Here is a 17488-nt window from a genome sequence, read left to right as displayed (position 1 = left end):
AATTTACTGCCAATTAAAACACAAAATTAAAGAGTACGCTTCTGTTTAAGCACATATTAGGACATAGCCATAAGCAGCAAAGCCGTAGTGAGGATTATGTGAAGGACGGGGTCCAGTAATACCATTCAAACATTTTTTATGTGTAATTGTTTTTAAATTGAGTTGGTTGTCACACTAAAATCTCAGGAAACAGCAGTAGACTTTAAGAAGTCGAACGTTTACCTATAGAAATTTAAGTAATGATTTTGATTGAGAAAATAAAACTGAAATTTTTTTATTTTTATTTAATTGTCTTTAAAACTTTATTCTTAAGTCAATTGTTTAATGTTTTCGGGAAAAAAGTTATATATATATATATATATATATATATATATATATGTGTGTGTGTGTGTGTTATTTAATACAGGAAACACACATGTCAAATTTGTATAAAACACATGCTTACAACTAACACGTGTGCAAGCCGGGCATTAAATACAGACTTCTTACAAACACAATTCCTGCCGCTTCTGTGTATATGAGGCATGATGGGCTGGATGTGGGAGGAAATGTATTTATTGTAACCATATAAGGATTACAATAATACTTCAAAATAAAGCTTCCTGTGATCTCACGTGGCTAAGTTGGTGTTATTTTCTAATTCTATCTTTAATAGTTTTTTTCCCATTGAAATCCTGGAAGGGAGGAGTCCGGATCCATGGATCCCACTGGCTGCATCCCTGAGCAGTTGTATAGTAATGCTAACTTTTATACTTAAGTGACAAATTTTAGCTAATAATTTCAGGTCTTGGAAATGCACTTACATGCTTTTAGATAGCCTAAAATTCGTTTACAAGAATCCATGTTTTTTTTATATATTTTTTAATTGCCCCGGGGAAGGATGACCCTCCATTTCACTTGCCAGGAAATATTCAATGCCCCCAGAAACCCCAAAAATAGAACTGTCCAAAAATCCTGGCTGCGCCCATGCATATAGTTTCGTTATACAGAATGTCCATAAAATAATTTCCCAGTTATCAAATTTAATAGTATCAAAACTGTAAGCGTTGTAGAGTTTTAGTTCAAGGTCGCAATTAAAGAATAGCTCAAACAATGTCAGATACGCGCATGCGCAAATACTGTTTTTTTTATCGCTTGCCGCGCAAAATAATGTCTCATTTACCCCAATTAGTAGAGGGTGAACCTGTAAAATGTATTTGGCAACAGGATGGAGCCCCTCCCAAATGGAATCTCTTCGTACGAGAGTGGTTGAACGTCGAAGTCCCTGACGTTTGGACTTGTCGTAATGGTCGAGACGACAGAGCTCTTTTAAGCTGGCCTCCACGTTCACCTGAGTAGTTGGATTTAGTAGGTCCAAGCACAGGGGATCGGGGATTAGGATGCGTGACCTTTGACCTCTGACGTCATGGTTTTGACCTTTGATCCCTGACGTAATCCAAGATAGTGGCCGGAAATGATGTAATCCAAGATGGTGTCCGGAAAATGATGTAATCCAAGATGGCGGCCGGAAATGATGTAATCAAATATGATGGCCGGAAGAGACACCAGGGGTCAAAGGTCAAAACCATGACGTCAGAGGTCAAAGGTCACCAATCCTAATCCTAATCCCCGATCCCCTGTGCTCGGACATACTAAATCTAACTACTCACATGACATAACGCCATGCGATTATTTTCTTTTGGAATTAAATGAATTAGCGAAATAATATTGGCTTTAACAATGAAGTCTTGGGGGAAACAAACGAACGAACGAATTATACTTTGTTCCCAGAGAACTTTCGTACAGCATCCGCTCTGAAACACTTGAATGCCGACTATGTGTTCGTGAGTTTAAAAGTGCTCTTTAGTCCCATCTTGCGTGAGATAAACACCACGGCATTTTTCACGCAAACACTTGAACATTTTTGTAGATATGTTGACATTTTTATATCACTCAAGTAAAATCTAGTTTTCTTTGACTAGCGATTATTTTTTTATTACAATGAAAAATATATATATATTTTTTAAATTACGAAAACACTATGTTATGGGTATTTTTTTTATCCAAATGAATGTTTTTTTGTGACAACGCCTGCAACTGCTGTGATTATAACCCGCACGTCTTGGCGCGGGCCACCTTTCTTCCCCGCGGCTGTCTGCTTTTACTGTGCCTTCTGAAACTGTCTCTTCGTTGTTACCTCAATGTGTTCGTCTGTGCTGTCATTATTTTTGTTGACGTGATAACGTCTTATAAATCGATGAACGCCGGCTGCACGCACGAAGAATTGTCACGTTCCGCCTGAGCCGAGCGAGGCAAGAACCGGCCAACCACCGTGCGAGAAAATCTTCCATAATATCAAACAGGTTAAGGCGGGCTTCTTAACTAATTGTTCGTGATTATATTTAAACAAATTATTTAAATTAAATTTTGCAAAAAGTGTAAATAATATTTGAAAATTAAAAAGTATGCAATTTTTCATCAATGTTTTTTTATGACGTCATCACGTAAAATTATCGTCCGTAAACCGACTTTACAGACTCCTTTTTTTTCCCCCTGGCTAAATTGCTTCCACGGAATTCTTGTGCTTCTGATATTTAAGTTTGAATGTGTTCTTCTTTGCTGTCTTCATTGTGTTGTCCATGGTACTTTTTAGGTTAAACTGTTGGGTTTATCTGTTTGACATCAGCTGATATAGGCTTGTTATCTGTGGATTTTTTTTCATTTTTATTTCTTATTTTATATCTATGAATTCTCCCCCTTGCAATGGCTTATGTCCGAGAGAAAATGTATTAAATAACGAAACGATGAATTGAAATAGGTACTGGCCAGCTACTTTAAACTACACCCTATTTATTTATTTTTTATTTATTCAGTTTTTGATCTGTAGATGCCATATGGAGGTAAGGACTCCGGGATATAGATCAAGTCAATAAATACAAACATATACATATACATATATACAAACATACTGTACAACCACAAAAACTAAATATTACAGAGTACTTTTATATTTCAATAGTAAGAAAGAGAGAAGAAAAAAAAACACGGGTACATAAGAAATGGTATATACTCAAGTCTATGGCTCAAAGCGAAGAGTTAGTTTACAAAACTCAATATTTTTCTCCTCGTTTTGTGATGGATTTAAATAGGATTTACCAGAGTTTAGTTTTCTTGTCTGTTATTAGGTCAAAGTATTCTATCAGAGAGCAGGAAGGATGTTCTAACAGAACTTGTAATCTAATAACAATAACAATTTAAGTTTCCTTTCCACATTAACTACCATATTTTCAACCATGAAGAGGGGGGGGGGGGGGGGGGAATTCTGGTAGCTAGACGGCGGGGCCGCCGCTGAAGCTATCCTGAAGTCTATCGTAGCCACGAGTTTTTCCGGTCCCCGACTATACACACAAATAAAAATGCGAATGTTCGTTCGTTCGAAACATCAAATCTCCGAAGGTTCTTCACCGATTGCTTTGAAATTTTGACACAACGTTGCACTCGAATACGCGCGTGTTTTTATATAGGGATACAGATTGATACAACGATAGAAACACAAGATATACAGAGAGAGACAGTGAAATGGAGAGATATGGATAGAAATATAAGAGATTTTTATACATATAGAGAAATATAGTGACATTTAAAAAGGTACATATACTATAGAGAGACAGAGATAGATAGATAGAAAGAGATGCTTTGTATATGTGAACCTACTTCAAAAAAATTAAAAAAAAAATTGTGTTATTCCTCTTTTATTACTTTTCCGTTTAACCAGACTGAGATACGGCAAAGCGTGGCTAGTTTGTAAATAAAATCACAGCAGATAAGGCCATATTTTTCCCACATTAAAACCAGCAGTAAAAATCTAGTGATGCACAGTTTTTTCCCCAAACAATATCACAAATAGGCCCAGACTCACCCAAACACCTGGATTTTTTTGGGTGAAAATATTTATTAAGAAATGTTTCAAAATAGGACAGTAAACGAAAAAAGTTGTGCATCACTAAGCTATGAAAATACAGAAAATGAACTTCTGCGAGTGAAAATTATGCTATAAGCCACTAATTTTTTTATACTATTTATATTTGCCTGACACATTACAAAGAAAAATAAAGTGTAGAATATAGTAAAAAAAATTAACAGCATAGAGTAAATTACAATAATTATATTGTACATCGGAAAGAAATGAAACAAAACAATGTTAAAAATGTGTAAATACAATACCTAGCGTCAGGAAAAATTCACAGTTCCCATGACCTTATGAAAGAATACACTATCCTTTGTATAATCTGAAAAATTAACGCCAATTCATTAGCTGCTGACACGTAAGACGTCTCAACTAAATTGCCTGTGATTAGATACTCCTTTGGTTGACGGTTTCTCATTGGACCAGGGTTGTCCTGGTTAATTGTGAGCCAATAGCAAACGCAACTTAAAGGTATAAGCATTTTAAATTTGATCCTTCGCGAAAGAAATCCGCGAATGTTTCTGGTCTGTAAAAATGGCAGGTGCAGTTTCGGCCAAGTATCTGAAAGCGCTAGCCGGCCGAAATATCGGAACATGGCAGAGGGCGCATGTATGTGCCAAGCTACTGGAAGCGCTCACAGGGCGAGGTATCGGAACACGGCAGAGGGCGCATGCACGCTCACAGGGCGAGGTACCGGAACACGGCAGAGGGCGCATGCACGCTCACGGGGCGAGGTACCGGAACACGGCAGAGGGCGCATGCACGCTCACAGGGCGAGGTACCGGAACACGGCAGAGGGCGCATGCACGCTCACAGGGCCAGGTACCGGATCACGGCAGAGGACGCATGCACGCTCACGGGGCGAGGTACCGGAACACGGCAGAGGGCGCATGCACGCTCACGGGGCGAGGTACCGGAACACGGCAGAGGGCGCATGCACGCTCACGGGGCGAGGTACCGGAACACGGCAGAGGGCGCATGCACGCTCACGGGGCCAGGTACCGGAACACGGCAGAGGGCGCATGCACGCTCACGGGGCGAGGTACCGGAACACGGCAGAGGGCGCATGCACGCTCACGGGGCGAGGTACCGGAACACGGCAGAGGGCGCATGCACGCTCACGGGGCGAGGTACCGGAACACGGCAGAGGGCGCATGCACGCTCACGGGGCCAGGTACCGGAACACGGCAGAGGGCGCATGCACGCTCACGGGGCGAGGTACCGGAACACGGCAGAGGGCGCATGCACGCTCACGGGGCGAGGTACCGGATCACGGCAGAGGGCGCATGCACGCTCACGGGGCGAGGTACCGGAACACGGCAGAGGGCGCATGCACGCTCACAGGGCGAGGTACCGGAACACGGCAGAGGGCGCATGCACGCTCACGGGGCGAGGTACCGGAACACGGCAGAGGGCGCATGCACGCTCACGGGGCGAGGTACCGGAACACGGCAGAGGGCGCATGCACGCTCACGGGGCGAGGTACCGGAACACGGCAGAGGGCGCATGCACGCTCACGGGGCCAGGTACCGGAACACGGCAGGGGGCGCATGCACGCTCACGGGGCGAGGTACCGGAACACGGCAGAGGGCGCATGCACGCTCACAGGGCGAGGTACCGGAACACGGCAGAGGGCGCATGCACGCTCACAGGGCGAGGTACCGGAACACGGCAGAGGGCGCATGCACGCTCACGGGGCCAGGTACCGGAACACGGCAGAGGACGCATGCACGCTCACAGGGCGAGGTACCGGAACACGGCAGAGGACGCATGCACGCTCACAGGGCGAGGTACCGGAACACGGCAGAGGGCGCATGCACGCTCACGGGGCGAGGTACCGGAACACGGCAGAGGGCGCATGCACGCTCACAGGGCGAGGTACCGGAACACGGCAGAGGGCGCATGCACGCTCACAGGGCCAGGTACCGGAACACGGCAGAGGACGCATGCACGCTCACAGGGCGAGGTACCGGAACACGGCAGAGGGCGCATGCACGCTCACAGGGCGAGGTACCGGATCACGGCAGAGGGCGCATGCACGCTCACGGGGCGAGGTACCGGATCACGGCAGAGGGCGCATGCACGCTCACGGGGCGAGGTACCGGAACACGGCAGAGGGCGCATGCACGCTCACAGGGCCAGGTACCGGAACACGGCAGAGGACGCATGCACGCTCACAGGGCGAGGTACCGGATCACGGCAGAGGGCACATGCACGCTCACGGGGCGAGGTACCGGAACACGGCAGAGGGCGCATGCACGCTCACGGGGCGAGGTACCGGAACACGGCAGAGGGCACATGCACGCTCACGGGGCGAGGTACCGGAACACGGCAGAGGGCGCATGCACTCTCACAGGGCCAGGTACCGGAACACGGCAGAGGACGCATGCACGCTCACGGGGCGAGGTACCGGAACACGGCAGAGGGCGCATGCACGCTCACGGGGCGAGGTACCGGAACATTGCAGAGGGCGCATGCACGCTCACAGGGCGAGGTACCGGAACACGGCAGAGGGCGCATGCACGCTCACGGGGCGAGGTACCGGAACACGGCAGAGGGCGCATGCACGCTCACGGGACGAGGTACCGGAACACGGCAGAGGGCGCATGCACGCTCACGGGGCGAGGTACCGGAACACGGCAGAAGGCGCATGCACGCTCACGGGGCGAGGTACCGGAACACGGCAGAGGGCGCATGCACGCTCACGGGGCGAGGTACCGGAACACGGCAGAGGACGCATGCACGCTCACGGGGCGAGGTACCGGAACACGGCAGAGGGCGCATGCACGCTCACAGGGCGAGGTACCGGAACACGGCAGAGGGCGCATGCACGCTCACAGGGCGAGGTACCGGAACACGGCAGAGGGCGCATGCACGCTCACAGGGCGAGGTACCGGAACACGGCAGAGGGCGCATGCACGCTCACAGGGCGAGGTACCGGAACACGGCAGAGGGCGCATGCACGCTCACAGGGCCAGGTACCGGAACACGGCAGAGGACGCATGCACTCTCACGGGGCGAGGTACCGGAACACGGCAGAGGGCGCATGCACGCTCACAGGGCGAGGTACCGGAACACGGCAGAGGGCGCATGCACGCTCACGGGGCGAGGTACCGGAACACGGCAGAGGGCGCATGCACGCTCACGGGGCGAGGTACCGGAACACGGCAGAGGGCGCATGCACGCTCACGGGGCGAGGTACCGGAACACGGCAGAGGGCGCATGCACGCTCACAGGGCCAGGTACCGGAACACGGCAGAGGACGCATGCACGCTCACGGGGCGAGGTACCGGAACACGGCAGAGGGCGCATGCACGCTCACAGGGCGAGGTACCGGAACACGGCAGAGGGCGCATGCACGCTCACGGGGCGAGGTACCGGAACACGGCAGAGGGCGCATGCACGCTCACAGGGCGAGGTACCGGAACTCGGCAGAGGGCGCATGCACGCTCACAGGGCGAGGTACCGGAACACGGCAGAGGGCGCATGCACGCTCACAGGGCCAGGTACCGGAACACGGCAGAGGACGCATGCACGCTCACGGGGCGAGGTACCGGAATACGGCAGAGGGCGCATGCACGCTCACGGGGCGAGGTACCGGAACACGGCAGAGGGCGCATGCACGCTCACGGGGCGAGGTACCGGAACACGGCAGAGGGCGCATGCACGCTCACGGGGCGAGGTACCGGAACACGGCAGAGGGCGCATGCACGCTCACAGGGCGAGGTACCGGAACACGGCAGAGGACGCATGCACGCTCACGGGGCGAGGTACCGGAACACGGCCGAGGGCGCATGCACGCTCACAGGGCGAGGTACCGGAACACGGCAGAGGGCGCATGCACGCTCACAGGGCGAGGTACCGGAACACGGCAGAGGGCGCATGCACGCTCACAGGGCGAGGTACCGGAACACGGCAGAGGGCGCATGCACGCTCACAGGGCGAGGTACCGGAACACGGCAGAGGGCGCATGCACGCTCACAGGGCGAGGTACCGGAACACGGCAGAGGGCGCATGCACGCTCACAGGGCCAGGTACCGGAACACGGCAGAGGACGCATGCACGCTCACGGGGCGAGGTACCGGAACACGGCAGAGGGCGCATGCACGCTCACGGGGCGAGGTACCGGAACACGGCAGAGGGCGCATGCACGCTCACGGGGCGAGGTACCGGAACACGGCAGAGGGCGCATGCACGCTCACGGGGCGAGGTACCGGAACACGGCAGAGGGCGCATGCACGCTCACGGGGCGAGGTACCGGAACACGGCAGAGGGCGCATGCACGCTCACGGGGCGAGGTACCGGAACACGGCAGAGGGCGCATGCACGCTCACAGGGCGAGGTACCGGAACACGGCAGAGGGCGCATGCACGCTCACAGGGCGAGGTACCGGAACACGGCAGAGGGCGCATGCACGCTCACAGGGCGAGGTACCGGAACACGGCAGAGGGCGCATGCACGCTCACGGGGCGAGGTACCGGAACACGGCAGAGGGCGCATGCACGCTCACGGGGCCAGGTACCGGAACACGGCAGAGGACGCATTCACGCTCACGGGGCGAGGTACCGGAACACGGCAGAGGGCGCATGCACGCTCACGGGGCGAGGTACCGGAACACGGCAGAGGGCGCATGCACGCTCACAGGGCGAGGTACCGGAACACGGCAGAGGACGCATGCACGCTCACAGGGCGAGGTACCGGAACACGGCAGAGGGCGCATGCACGCTCACGGGGCCAGGTACCGGAACACGGCAGAGGGCGCATGCACGCTCACAGGGCGAGGTACCGGAACACGGCAGAGGGCGCATGCACGCTCACGGGGCGAGGTACCGGAACACGGCAGAGGGCGCATGCACGCTCACAGGGCGAGGTACCGGAACACGGCAGAGGGCGCATGCACGCTCACGGGGCGAGGTACCGGAACACGGCAGAGGGCGCATGCACGCTCACAGGGCGAGGTACCGGAACACGGCAGAGGGCGCATGCACGCTCACGGGGCGAGGTACCGGAACACGGCAGAGGGCGCATGCACGCTCACGGGGCGAGGTACCGGAACACGGCAGAGGGCGCATGCAGGCTCACAGGGCGAGGTACCGGAACACGGCAGAGGACGCATGCACGCTCACGGGGCGAGGTACCGGAACACGGCAGAGGGCGCATGCACGCTCACAGGGCGAGGTACCGGAACACGGCAGAGGGCGCATGCACGCTCACGGGGCGAGGTACCGGAACACGGCAGAGGGCGCATGCACGCTCACAGGGCGAGGTACCGGAACACGGCAGAGGACGCATGCACGCTCACGGGGCGAGGTACCGGAACACGGCAGAGGGCGCATGCACGCTCACAGGGCGAGGTACCGGAACACGGCAGAGGACGCATGCACGCACACGGGGCGAGGTACCGGAACACGGCAGAGGGCGCATGCACGCTCACAGGGCGAGGTACCGGAACACGGCAGAGGGCGCATGCACGCTCACAGGGCGAGGTACCGGAACACGGCAGAGGGCGCATGCACGCTCACGGGGCGAGGTACCGGAACACGGCAGAGGGCGCATGCACGCTCACGGGGCGAGGTACCGGAACACGGCAGAGGGCGCATGCACGCTCACGGGGCGAGGTACCGGAACACGGCAGAGGGCGCATGCACGCTCACGGGGCGAGGTACCGGAACACGGCAGAGGGCGCATGCACGCTCACAGGGCGAGGTACCGGAACACGGCAGAGGGCGCATGCACGCTCACGGGGCGAGGTACCGGAACACGGCAGAGGGCGCATGCACGCTCACAGGGCGAGGTACCGGAACACGGCAGAGGACGCATGCACGCTCACGGGGCGAGGTACCGGAACACGGCAGAGGGCGCATGCACGCTCACGGGGCGAGGTACCGGAACACGGCAGAGGGCGCATGCACGCTCACGGGGCGAGGTACCGGAACACGGCAGAGGGCGCATGCACGCTCACGGGGCGAGGTACCGGAACACGGCAGAGGGCGCATGCACGCTCACAGGGCGAGGTACCGGAACACGGCAGAGGGCGCATGCACGCTCACGGGGCGAGGTACCGGAACACGGCAGAGGGCGCATGCACGCTCACGGGGCGAGGTACCGGAACACGGCAGAGGGCGCATGCACGCTCACAGGGCGAGGTACCGGAACACGGCAGAGGGCGCATGCACGCTCACAGGGCGAGGTACCGGAACACGGCAGAGGACGCATGCACGCTCACGGGGCGAGGTACCGGAACACGGCAGAGGGCGCATGCACGCTCACAGGGCGAGGTACCGGAACACGGCAGAGGACGCATGCACGCTCACGGGGCGAGGTACCGGAACACGGCAGAGGGCGCATGCACGCTCACAGGGCGAGGTACCGGAACACGGCAGAGGACGCATGCACGCTCACAGGGCCAGGTACCGGAACACGGCAGAGGACGCATGCACGCTCACGGGGCGAGGTACCGGAACACGGCAGAGGGCGCATGCACGCTCACGGGGCGAGGTACCGGAACACGGCAGAGGGCGCGAGGTAACGGAACGCGGCGCGGGGATCGATGCTGTCACGCGGTGGTGGGGGAGGGGGTAGGGAGGGCTCGCAGGGTCCCGGGGCGGCGTGGCGCATTGCGCGCCGGGACCACCGCCAGTATCGACCGAGCGGCGGGGCGAGCCACACACGAGGCTGCGACCATGGCGGCGGCGGCGGTCCTGGCGGCGGCTCTGACCGCTGCTCCCCTGCTCGCCGCCCCCGACAACAGCTCCTGGGGCAACCTCACCGAGGAGGAGATAAAGGACCCGCTCTTCCCCACGGACCTGTTCTCGCTGGAGGAGCGGCAGCGGGGAGCCGTGGTGCTGCACCTGCTGGGAGTCATCTACATGTTCGTCGCCTTGGCCATCGTCTGCGACGAGTTCTTCGTCCCGGCGCTCGACGTCATCATCGAGAAGCTCGACATCCAGGACGACGTGGCGGGAGCCACCTTCATGGCCGCCGGCGGCTCGGCGCCGGAGCTCTTCACCAGCATCATCGGCGTGTTCGTGAGCTTCGACGACGTGGGCATCGGCACCATCGTCGGCTCGGCCGTCTTCAACATCCTGTTCGTGATCGGCATGTGCGCGCTGTTCAGCCGCACGGTTCTCACGCTCACGTGGTGGCCCCTGTTCCGCGACTGCACCTTCTACTCGGCCAGCCTCGTCACGCTCATCGTCTTCTTCCGCGACAACCACATCCACTGGTACGAGGCGCTCGTGCTGTTCAGCTTCTACCTGGCGTACGTGTCCTTCATGAAGTGGAACCAGCCCGTGGAGCGGTTCGTCAAGAAGCACCTCTACAAGAACAAAGTGACTCGGGTGAGGAGCACGGATCAGCTGATGCCTTCAGTAAGTAGGCCCCGCCAGCACCGCACCCCGCCTCCCCCCCTGCTCCTGGTCGCCTGCGCGCCCGCCGCGGGCCTGGTCGGTAGCCTCGGAGCACCACTCAGCACCACTGAGCACCATCACAATCACCCCCTCCCCGATCCCGCGATCCTCCACCATTTATGATCGGTTCACCACTCTCCGCGCAGGGCGTGTCAGGTTTTGCCGGAGACGTGCGAAAATTCCCCCGTGGTTTTTTTTTCTGACCAAAAACTTTCGCGGTATTTATTTCACGAGCTAGGCTTAAAAATTCAAAATAGTTATATATATCACCGCTACCTCTGCTTTTGACTGACAACTTAAGAGACCTGGAAAAAATTTGGCGGATTCATTTCGCGATTTGCTGAAATGCAACTTCTTGCTGTTGGTTTCACTGTTGACCTGGAGGACTGTGGGCCAACTATAGACCCCTCAGTCAAAGCAGTATCGAATCACGAGTCTCCCAGTTGAGACGCCTCACAAGTCGGCAGCCAATGAACAGGTGACGTTTAACCCGAGTGTGCACCAGATCGTGGAGTCTATCCTGGAGGTCGTTGAACACGCGAATTTTTCCAGTCCCTAGCAATAACTAGAGACCGGAAAAATTCACAGATTAATTTCGCGATAGTCTGAAATTCATACACGTATACCTCTAAGCTGCTCTTGTAATTGGCTTGCTGTTCGTCTGGGCGACTCTGGGCCAATGAGAAACCCTCCAACCAAAGAAGTGACGTATCTCGGGGCAATACCAGTTGAGACGACTCACAAGTCAGCAGTCGATGAACTGGCGTTATTTGCCCCGAGTGTACAGAGGACCGTGTGGACTATCCTGGAGATCATCGAAACCCGCGAATTATTCAGGTCCCTAGTAAAAAACGTACAGATACGGAGATTTCGCAGATTCGTTTAGTTGCAAGCTGGAACGCGAACCTTCAAACTCACGGAGCGGGCTCGTGATTGGACCGCAGTTATCTGGACACGCCCCTCCAAGACCGCGAGCCAACCATGCCCAGAGTTGAGAGGGACGTAAGTGAATCAGGGAAGAGCCGACTAACAAGAACAAATGTTTCGCGCTGGGAAATCAGCCAATTTACAATAAAATTAAGGTGGATCAAACGCAAGGATTTGAATTTTAGCCTGAAACCAGACGAATTTCCGAAATTTTCGTGCCTCTAAAAATGACTGTCGTTAACTGCTACCACGTTTAGCTTTCTTTCTTGAACGAGCATGATTCGGTAGTATGTTTCTGAGTTGTCTGTTTTTGGCTTCTAGTTATTCAAGAAATGTCAAATAACTAGAGACCGGAAAATTTCCCTGATTCATTTCTGGATTGATTAAAATTAAAACATGTATAAATTTATGATGCTACTGCTATTGTCTCATAGTTTCCCCCAGGTGACTTAGAACCAATGAAAAACCATTAACCAAAGAAGTATCCACTCTCGTCCTACCCAGGTTATAACGTCTCACATGCCAGCATCAAACGAAAACGAAACTGTCACCCAATAATATAAGGGACAGTGGATTCTATCCTAGAGTTCATTTAACCCGTGAATTTTTTCTAGTCCTTACAAATAACCTGTGTGGAAACATTTGCTATCGAGACTCACCAAATGATAAAGTGTATTTTGCATCATCTCTACAAATTACCTGTGCTAAAATTTACAGGAGTGTGCAATCTAGCTTGTCAAAAAAAAAGTGGGCGCGTGTACTTATATACGCGCGTTAGAAGTTATACTTGGCATGGTAAAAAAAAATTAATTTTGAATGCAAATAATTAATAGAAATAAAAAAATAAAAGAACTGGAGAGATATTATAAATACGGTTGATAAAGTATAAACTCCATCCAATTGAAACTTTTAAATAAATTCAATAGTAATATCATTTTTTTATTAACTTGAATTATTTATTAAATAAAAATGAAATTATTTATAAAGAAAATTATACGCACGGGAATATAACCTTTAAAAAGTTTATGAAAACAATTTCTATCATTAATATTCACAATAAAATACATGTTTTTAATGATATTGACCAGTATTCAAGTTAAATCACTAAAGTATAAGATTTTAAAGCACATATAATTTTTATTTGTAAGTAGACTCTTTTTCATCCTGTGAAAATTTTGTTGCATGGTGTGTGCGCATCGTAAAAATTCTCTCTCGTAATTTTTTCATAACGCGCCTAAAAAAGCATAACTAAAAAAAACGCGAATTTTGAATGCCCATACCTATAGAGATGAACCATCTCAGCGTTTGCCTAAACAATTTCGTAAAAAAAAAGGTCAAAACCGAAATCAGGATAAATGGACCGGGAATCGAACCAGGTCTTTCCTAACGCTCATTAGAGGGCGTAGGGGCCCTACCACGAGCATAACTTGATGGAACGAGACGGTCCATTTGTAGGTGCAAGTATTTTTCGCGAATAAATCTGGACGCCTAATAGACTGCAACAAGGTATGCCCGCACCAGCTGTTTCTTCCTTGTGATTGGCGACCGTCTGTGAGAGAAGTCGTTGCGATGTTTGACCGAGCCACCCAGGACGTGTTTGCTTCAATAATGAATCACTGTGATTGGTGTTGCAACAGTAAGACGTGTATCTGAAAGAACCTAACCCAATCACGAAACACAGACGGTGCTACAGTGTTTTAACTTATAACTGATCTCGGAATCTTTTCGCGAGATATGCATGGCCCTATGCATTAGTAAAGGCCCTGGACCCTGATGTAGGTTTGCCGCGACTGCAGGCTAACCCGCTGTGGGCAGAGGTGGCGATTCATATCGAAAATCTCTTCCACCAAGTTTTCTCATAGCTAGAGACCGGAAAAATTCGCAGATTCATTTCGCGATAGTCTGAAATTCATACACATCTACCTAAAAGCTGCTCTTGCTATTGGCTCACTGTTCGTCTGGGCGACTCTGGGCCAAAGAAGTGACGAATCTCGGGGCAAACACCAGTTGAGACGACTCACAAGTCAGCAGCCAACGAACTGGTGTTATTTGCCCGAGTGTACAGAGGACTGTGTAGACTATCCTGGAGGTCATCAAAACCGCGAATTTTTCAGGTCCCTACTCATAGCCCATACTGCCGTAGGTAGGGTCTGAAAATATTCTCGAGATCAACAACATCTGAAATTCAAGATGTTGTTTTGGACAGAAGCAGAGACCAACAATTCGCGGGTTCATTTCTTTATAGGCAATAATTCAAACAGTTTTACCCTTGACCTGCTTCAATGATTGGCCCACAGTTTACGCGAAGGACTCTGAGCCAATAAGAAACTCTCATCAATAAAATGATCGAATCACAGGCAACCCAGAGGTTATCGAAACCGCGAATTTTTCCACAAACCAAAGTCAAACGCCATTGCATAAGATACCTAAATAACAGACAAAAACGATGTAAAATACAAAAAAAAAAAGGATGATCATCAAACGCACAGAAAACAGCTAAAATCAACCGATGTCCTGCTTATGATTAAAAAATTTTTTTTGTCATCGGATGATTTTTAACTTTTTTTTTGTATGTTTGAAGTTCATATTTTTTGTCCGTTATTGAGGTTTCTTATGCCGTACAGTGCAACCAGCAATGGCGTATGTGCAGAACCACATCTTGAACCAATCTTCCACGTTGAAAAAACCATTCAAATCACGCATCTCTGAAATGGACTCCGCATTACAGGACACTCAGGGAAATCGCACCCTTTTCACTGGCTGTTCAATAGAGAGATGACTTGTCCGACCTCAGACTTCTACACTGTAAAATATTTTTTGAACTTTTTACAAGAAAATTACTTGTAAACCAAGTTGTCAACGTTAACACTTGTAAAACTGCAAGGTGGAGCTTTGTAAAATTGCCAAAGGTACAAAGCTCTGACTTGCAATTTTACAAGATATATCGTTGGCATACTGAGTTTCTAAGAACTAACCTCGTAAAAGAACAACAATTCATTTTTACAGTGTAATTGCATGCAATTTTTTTTTTGCGAAAATATTTCTCAACTACATGAGATTCAAAACACCGTATCATCGTCTGTGTCTCGTGATTGGTCGAATTTCTTTCGGGTGTATGTTTATAGTCAGCACACCAATCATAGTAATTCAGTGCGGAAGCAAACGAGGCCTGAATGGCCTGGTAAAACAAGGCAACGGATTCTCTTGCAAACGGCCGCCAATCACAAGGAAGAAAAAACTGGCGTGAAAATACCATATTGCAGTTTAATGAGCGTTGAGAATTTTTTTTCGCGAAAAAGGCCTTACCCCAAAGAAATCTATTGTTGAGTGTATTCCGTTGGTTTAGGATCAGCCAATTGCAGGCGCAAGCTAAAGGTAAATGGTTTGTATTCCAGCATATCGGGAATGAGTGCGGACCCAGATTCAAATTTTGGAAGAGGCGAATCATGGATAGAGACCCGAAAAATTCGCAGATTCATTTCGCGATAGTCTGACATTCATACACATATACCTTTAAGCTGCTCTTACTATTGGCTCACTGTTCGTCTGGGCGACTCTGGGCCGATGAGAAACCCTCAACCAAAGAAGTGACAAATCTCGGGCAATATCAGTTGAGACGACTCACAAGTCAGCAGCCAACGAACTGGCCGTTATTTGCCCCGAGTGTACAGAGGACCGTGTAGACTATCCTGGAGGTCATCGAAACCGCGAATTTTTCAGGTCCCTAATCATGGAATACTTCCAAGTTTAGTGGGAATTGCGAATTTTTTTAAATAAAAGACTTTAACGCATTTAAAAAACATTTAAAACTCATTATCAAAGATATTTAGTAGGTCATATGTTGTTACCTCTACAGTTTTAAGTTCTAGTGGGCGGGAATTAGACCGCCACTTATCGGAAAACTAAAACCACGTAATTTCCCGATATTTGGTCGCGTAGGAAATGTTTCTGCGAATTGCGTGGCAATCGTTGGCCGAGTTAAGCTATTCTAGCGTCGATCAGAGCCAATAATAAAAAAGAGACGCGGAAAGTATGGGCACAACGTAGCGTTTTCATATTCGTGATTCGACCGTCGATAATCTGACACGCCCCACGTGACCCTGACCTGATTGAGCTGCCCAATCTCACAAGACCGGCTGGGATAAGAACGTGACCTCTATAGGTAGGGACAGGAAACATTCGCGGGTTTCGATGACCTCCAGGATAGTCTACTCGGTCCTCTGTACACTCGGGCAAATAACGCCAGTTCGTTGGCTGCTGACTTGTGAGTCGTCTCAACTGGTTTGCCCCGAGATTCGTCACTTCTTTGGTTGAGGGATTTCTCATTGGACCAGAGTCACCCAGACGAAAAGTGAGCCAATAGCAAGAGCAGCTTAAAGGTATACGTGTATGAATTTCAAACTATCGCGAAATGAATCTGCGAATTTTTCCGGTCTCTATCTATAGGAAATGCAGCAAATGACCAGCTGACTAGTTATAGAGTCCATGCAAAACTCTTCTAAATGTCTGGTCCTCATTCGCCAAGAGTAAAAACCTGAAAACTTTCGTAAGGAAAATAAATATACTTTGTACATTTGCCAATTTAGGCTCAATAAATTGACAAATTAGCGTCATGAAGTAGCTTGGCTTCTTCGTTGTAGCCGTGTCCTTGGCGAATAACTCACCGACTTTTCGGTCGACATTGCAGTTGCCATCATCAGGGAGGTAACTGCTCCCTGGTGATGGCGACTGCAATGTCGACCGAAACGTCGGTGAATTATTCGCCAAGGACACGGCTGCAACGAAGAAGCCAAGCTACTTCAGGCATTGGCCGCGAAACCTGCGAACATGATTAAATTAGCGTCATTTTGAAGAACCAAGCTGGACTCTAAAAACCTATATATAATCAAGTTTTTTCCGCTATGACTAATTTTCCAAAGCAGCTGCTCGCAATTTGGCCATCAGTTTATTTAAAATTTTTTATCCAATTACAGACTATCAAAGCGTGTCGAATTCCTCGTGATCAAATGATAAAGACAATTTAAACGTACAAACATTTGTGACTTAGCTAAACTGTCTCGTTTATTAATTTATTTGGCTTTATTTAGGTGCCAAAAATGTTCAGAATTTGGCATTAGAATTAAAAGAGCATTTATTTAAAAAAACCTAAATATGTCATTAGTTAGTCTTCTGCATTGAATTTTGACGTGAAAATTTCAGATTTATA

General features: G+C 50.5%; 1 protein-coding gene across 4 annotated transcripts in view; it reads left to right on the top strand.

The window, feature by feature from the left end:
- Positions 1–10607: 10607 nt before the first annotated feature.
- LOC134540175 (sodium/potassium/calcium exchanger Nckx30C) overlaps positions 10608–17488 on the top strand; it is a 178432-nt gene continuing 171551 nt past the window's right edge. For 2 of the 4 annotated variants that reach the window (XM_063382734.1, XM_063382733.1), the window contains exon 1: positions 10608–11286. In XM_063382734.1, coding sequence (XP_063238804.1) covers positions 10630–11286 — 657 coding nt within the window. In that variant the 5' untranslated portion in view covers positions 10608–10629. Of the gene's footprint in view, positions 11317–17488 lie in introns of all 4 variants that reach the window. The other 2 variants (XM_063382732.1, XM_063382731.1) reach the window with 1 other exon arrangement.

Source organism: Bacillus rossius, chromosome 16 (genome assembly GCF_032445375.1).
Source record: "Bacillus rossius redtenbacheri isolate Brsri chromosome 16, Brsri_v3, whole genome shotgun sequence".
Taxonomy (NCBI): Eukaryota; Metazoa; Arthropoda; class Insecta; order Phasmatodea; family Bacillidae; genus Bacillus; species Bacillus rossius.
Note: the sequence above shows the minus strand (reverse complement) of the source record. Positions and strands in the feature narration are given on the sequence as shown.